General features: G+C 56.3%; 1 protein-coding gene across 1 annotated transcript; it reads right to left on the reverse strand.

Annotated features, from left to right (window-relative positions):
- Window positions 1–373: 373 nt before the first annotated feature.
- BRD3OS (BRD3 opposite strand) lies at window positions 374–3,893 on the reverse strand. Its single transcript, XM_064727939.1, has 2 exons — window positions 3,802–3,893; window positions 374–3,575 (listed from the first exon to the last, which is right to left on the reverse strand). The coding sequence occupies exon 2, from the start codon at window positions 3,035–3,037 to the stop codon at window positions 2,768–2,770; it is 270 nt and encodes an 89-aa protein (XP_064584009.1). The 5' UTR covers window positions 3,038–3,575; window positions 3,802–3,893; the 3' UTR covers window positions 374–2,767.
- Between the last annotated feature and the right edge of the window lie 1,695 nt (window positions 3,894–5,588).

Consider the following 5,588-nt stretch of genomic DNA (forward strand, 5'->3'; position numbering starts at 1 on the left):
GTTGGACAGCAGCAGCAATTCCTTCAAGGAAAGGGTGCTCAGGCCTTGGAACTGCCCAGGGAGGTTTGGGGTCGCCATCCCTGGAGGTGCCCAAGGAAGGGCTGGATGTGGCACTCAGGGACAAGGTGGGGATTGGTCACAGGTTGGATGTGACAATCTCTGAGGTCTTTTCCATAATTCTCTCACTCCGTGTGACATCCAGAGCTTATCCTGACAGTGCTGCTGGCCTTGAGCTGGAGGAGCCTCCCACAGCTCCCAGCCCAGTGGTGTGCCTTGGGAACCCCACCCGTAACTGAGGGAATTCCTCCTTCCCAAAAGGGGAATGCCAAAAGCTGTCACCTGTGCCAGGGGGAAAAAGAGCCACTCCCAAAGCTGCATTCAAATCATTTTAATGCACTTTATCAAAGAGGCTACAACAGTGTTTGAAACAAGTGCATCACCACCACGCAGCTGGCTCACAGAACAGCCACAGCAGCCATCCAGAGCCCTGCTGTGACCAGTGACACACAGAAATGGAAAACTACAGTCACATTCACAGAGATGGAAGGACAACTCATCCTCTTCTTCCTGCACTGTCACATCCAGCCTCCATCCTGGAAGAATTTATGCACATTCTTACGGGTTTAGTCTTGTTCTGTAAAATAACTGAATTTTGGTTTACCAGCCACGTTAACAAAAAGAGACTGATTATACCCAAAAATAAGCATCTTCCTCACTAAAATTAAAAAGAAAATAAAGTGTTGGATTTCTTTTTCTATAAGAAAAGAAAAATGAACAGCTGGTTTGGGGGATGTGCTGTTCCTTAAAACTCCCAGAGTTCACGTGCTCCCCAGGGCTGGCCTGGAACCCACCTCCCTCTCCAGGTGAATCCACCTGCAGTTCCCAGGGGAGCTCAGGGCCCAGCCCCCTGCTTGCTGGAGTGAATAATCTCCCTGTTCACTCAGCCAGGAGCTGGAGGCCCAGGTGGGTCACACATCCCTGGCACCGCTCCCCCAGCACCCTGCCAAGCCTCGCTGGGTTTGTGGATCTCATTGCACTCGCTTGGAAAAACATTTATTCACTGGGTTGTTTCTCCTGCAGAGCTAGTCCTGACAAAAGCAAGAGGGTTATTTGTGTGCAGAGCAATGCACAGGTCTGCAAAGCAGCGAGGTTTAAATCTATGAGCACACACACACACACACAAGGTATCAAACACCAACACATGCAGAAATAGTGCTTTAAGAAAACAACCAGCTGCCTATTGTTTGCAGTGCTATGGAGCAGGGCTGAGTACACCAAACCTCTATGATTTCACTCTAGGACAGGTGTGTTCTGCTCAGTACATTGAGTTCAGCAAGGTTGAGTGTCTGTGTGTTTGTTGTAGCATTTCACCCACACGGGAGAGGTGGAAGAGTTTCTTCATTGCATTTTAAAAAAATAAATAAAATAAAGTGCTTGAAAATAACACAAAGGAGGTTTTAGATAAATAGAACAGAAGTAATGAGTGTGCCTAATAATAGGCAGGTAAATAATCCATCCTGAAGCTGACATCAAATGCTGATTTGCCTGGAGCTAAGCCTGTGCCCAGGCACTGCTGGGTTGCACACATGGCCTAGGCAGGACAGAAAGGGCAGAACCCTGAAGAATTTCCATGCTGAACCCTGGGTACATAACTCACACCCCTGGAAGTGGTAGTTCTGTGTTTAACAAAGATTCAGGTGCTTGCTGGGCTGAGTTCCTCCTCAGCATGATCTTGCCTTGAGCGAGTCAGGATTCAGCAGAAACTTAAACCTGAAAGCAGCAGCCTCTGTGCCCGAGCAGGGCAGTGCTTCTCCCTCCTAAAATCCTCCAGTTAATCGTAACAATCCCAGACACAACTTCTACAATACATGCACCAAACCTACAATCCAACCTGAACTAGAAGTTAAACCCTTCCAAGCTACTGCATGCATTAAAACTCGAATGCAAAGCAAACTCCAGTGGCCTCTTTCCTCCTGCAGCCCATCCCAGGAGTGGCTCTGGGCTCTGCAGGAGTTTCCTCACGTCCCTTAGCACATGTGTGTATTTACAGGGGTTTCCTGCTGTTGATTTCCTGGATATGTCCCTCCCTTTCAGGTGGGTCTGAAAGGAGTCAGCTCCCCTGACTCCACAGCTCCTGTTATTTGCATGAGGGAAATCAGAGAGGGCCCTTGGCTTTGCATGAAACTCCAGCACACATTTCCTACCAGGTGTTTTGAAGGCTTGGATTAAATTCTCAACACATTCCCTCCCTGTTCCCACAGTGAACCACTCCATTCCCTGGCTGGGAGAGACCACTTCAGGGCAGCAGTTAAAGACAGACAGGGCAAACAGAACAAGTAATGGCCAGATGGTTTTGGAGATCAACTTCTTAAAACCCCAGCCTTGATGGGAAGAGATCTGTGCTCCTGTGTCCCACCAGCATTCCCAGAGCTCAGGAAAAGCCCCAGGAGTGGCCAGGAAGGGTGGCTGGGGATGGCACCCAAGTGCCAGCGGGTGTTTCTCAGGGCACACGAGCCACTTAGAAACAACACATGGTCCAGCACAGCCCCTGCCAAGATGCTGGGCAGCAACAGCCTTGAGAGCTCCCCAGCACGGCTGGGTTTGCTGTACACACTCAGAATGGGAGTCCATAAACAACAAAACCAAACACAAACAATCAAATTCAGCCTTCCTGCAGCGCTGCTTCCTGTGCAGCGCCGTGCGAGGGTGGTGCACACCCACCTCCCCCAGCTCTGCTTCCTCTCCACGTGTGGATTCCCGGCGGGAATTACATAATAGCACAGAACTTGGACTGGCCCGTGTCCCTGGGCACATCCAGCTTGTTTTTGTCCCGCACCAGGATGGCCTCGTTGCCGTACTGCGAGTACCACATGCTCCTGCTGCGGCTCAGGTACGTGTTGGGGGGAGCCGACTCCAGTTTCTGCTGCTGCTGCTGCCAGATGAGCAGGGACGTGTCCCTGTACCTGAGGCGGGCGTAGCCCTCGGACAGGGCTTTCTCGGGCAGGGGAACCCTCCCGTTCATCACCGGCTCACTCATCTGCCCCAGCACAGCTCCACCTGCAGGGGCTCCTTCCCGAAATGATCCCCGCTGGGTCTGTCCAGGGCGATGGCTGCTGCTCGGAGGGAGGTGTTCTCAAGGGAGAGCATCCCAGGGCGCACGGCTCAGGATCCACGAGCTGCTGGCACCGCTCAGGAGAGGGAAAAGGGCCTTAAAATCCCAGCAGGCAGCCTGGCCTTGCTTAAAAACCCCTCCAGGGCTTCTGAGAGCTCACCCAGCGCTGCTACTGCAGGGTGCTCCATGCTGGGCAGGGCCCACACGTGCTGTTTGTTGTCAGTCCGTGCAGCTCCTCCATAGGGGCGAGCAGCCAGGCCCGGATGAGCTGAATTCCCTGGAGAACGGCTCCCGAAGCTGTCGGAGGTCAGAGATGCCCAGGCCCGCGTTCGGCCTCACCCGCGGATGGACGGAGCCCGCACGTCACGAGATGCAGGAGAAGATGCAGGAGAAGATGCTCGGCCCCGCTTGTGGTACCCAAGCTGGGGAGGAGAGGGGCAGTGCCGGCACCTCCGGACGGCACCTGCGGGGCACAGAGCGTCACCCAAGGGGCTGCACCGGGGGTCCCCGCCCTGCCACCCTCCCGTTCCGTGCCCCCCATCTCCCGCCCGCCCCCAGACCCTCCCAGCGCCCCCGCGGGTGTCCCGCACCCCCCGGCCCTGCCCGCCCCGAGCCGGGGGTCCCGCACCGCCCTTCCCGCACCGCCCCCCGAGGGTTCCCCGCGCCCCCCGGCCCTGTCCCGGCCCCACCGTGCTGCGCTGCCCGGCTCGGCTCGGCCCGGCTCGGCTCGGCCGGCGCAGGCTCCGCCCGCCGTGATGCGCTCGGGAGGAGCCACGGCCGGGGCGGGGGCACCGGGGAGGGACCGGGGGGCGGCACAGCCCGAGGGGGGCGGGGGATGGCGGAGGGTACCCCGAGGTGGGTGCGGGGATATGGGGGGGGATATTGGGAGCCCCAGTTTGGATACGGGGGTCCGGGATGGCAGTGGGGTACCCCAGGGGGGGGGTGTAGGTCTGGAGATGGCAGTGGGGCTCCCCAGGGTGGGTTTGTGCGTCCACGGATGGCAGTGGGGTATCCGAGTGGGTGCGGGGATATGGGGGGTGATATTGGGAACCCCACCTTTGGATGTGTGGGGCTGGGGATGGCAGTTTGGGGAACCCAAAGGTGGGTTTGTGGTCCGGGCATGGAATGGGGTACCCGAGTGGGGTGAATGGGTCCGGGGATGGCAGTGGGGTATCCCAGTGGAGTGTGTGGGCCCGGGGATGGCGGTTGGGTACCCCAAGATGGGTTTGTGAGTCTGGGGATGGCAGTGAGGTATCCGAGTGGGTTGGGGCATCTGGGATATGATATTGGGCTCCCCACTTTGGATGCGGGGGTCCGGGGATGGAATGGGGTACCCCAGTGGGGATGTAAGTCCAGGGATGGCAATGGGGCTCCCCAAGGTGGGTGCAGGCATCTGGGATATGATATTGAGCTCCCCACTTTGGATGTGTGGGGCTGGGAATGGCAGTGGGGTACCCCAAGGTGGATTTGTGGGTCCAGAGATGGAATGGGGTACCCCAGTGGGGAGTGTGTAGGTCTGGGGATGGCAGTGGGACTCCCCAAGGTGGGTTTGTGGTCCGGGGATGGCACTGAAGCCCCCCAGTGAGTGTGAGAGTCCCAGGGCTGTCACCCAGCTGTGGACGCACAGGGACACCCAGTCCAGCTGTGCTCAGCCCATACTGGGAGCACTGGCGCTGAACTGGGAGACTCCTCCCAAGTGCTGTCCGTGGGATTTCCAGCCCACTCTCCTTTCTGGTGGGTGCTGGGAAGGTGCAGACACCCTTTGTACCCTTGGGGCTCCCCAGTGAGGGTGAGGACAGGGTGGGACACCCCTGTGTGCTGCCAGCCCCATGCCACTGTCACCGAGGGCTGTGTGGGAAGGGAACAGCCCTTGTGAGCTCCTCTCCTTATCCCGCCTGCCCCTGGCCAGCACAGCCCCAAATATGTTTTGAAGAGAGCTGCAGGGCTTGTTCTTTTCCTGATGATGCTAAATTTAAGCCCTCAATCTTCTTATCTGCTGTGAAGGCAGCGCCATCTAATCTCCTGCATTCACCAGAGCTACTCCAGAGCTACTCCTGGTTGTTCCTCTCGGCCTTCAGGGACACAAACAAGAGGCTGTGGTTTGCTGCCGTCACAGGGAAGGCATGCTGCAGTTCCCTGCTCCCAGGAGATCCAGGCCAAACACAAAGAGGAGGGAAGCAAAGAAAAAAAAAAAAAAAAGGAATGACCACACTATTTAAATGTTTATTATCAGAAATATCCTGACTCTGCTGCTTAGTCTGCTTCCTGCTAGTGCAGGGAAGCCAGGCCTCGTGGAAGCTGCAGAAAAAGGTGGGAAATCCTTTAGTGGACAAGATTTAGGGTTTTTTTTTAAGGCTCTCTTGGTGTTGTCTGTGAAATTCCTGGCTCTGTTATCACCAAACTAGCAGAGGTTGTTAATGGGGGTGGGTGCAGTGTGAGAGGGGCAAGGGGGAGGATTGGAACCTGCCACCAACTG

This window comes from Zonotrichia leucophrys, chromosome 17 (genome assembly GCF_028769735.1).
Source record: "Zonotrichia leucophrys gambelii isolate GWCS_2022_RI chromosome 17, RI_Zleu_2.0, whole genome shotgun sequence".
In the NCBI taxonomy this organism is placed as follows: domain Eukaryota; kingdom Metazoa; phylum Chordata; class Aves; order Passeriformes; family Passerellidae; genus Zonotrichia; species Zonotrichia leucophrys.

Bases quoted from the DNA above. Each gene is read 5' to 3' on its own strand.
- BRD3OS (XM_064727939.1), bottom strand. From the start codon at position 3,037: ATGAGTGAGCCGGTGATGAACGGGAGGGTTCCCCTGCCCGAGAAAGCC.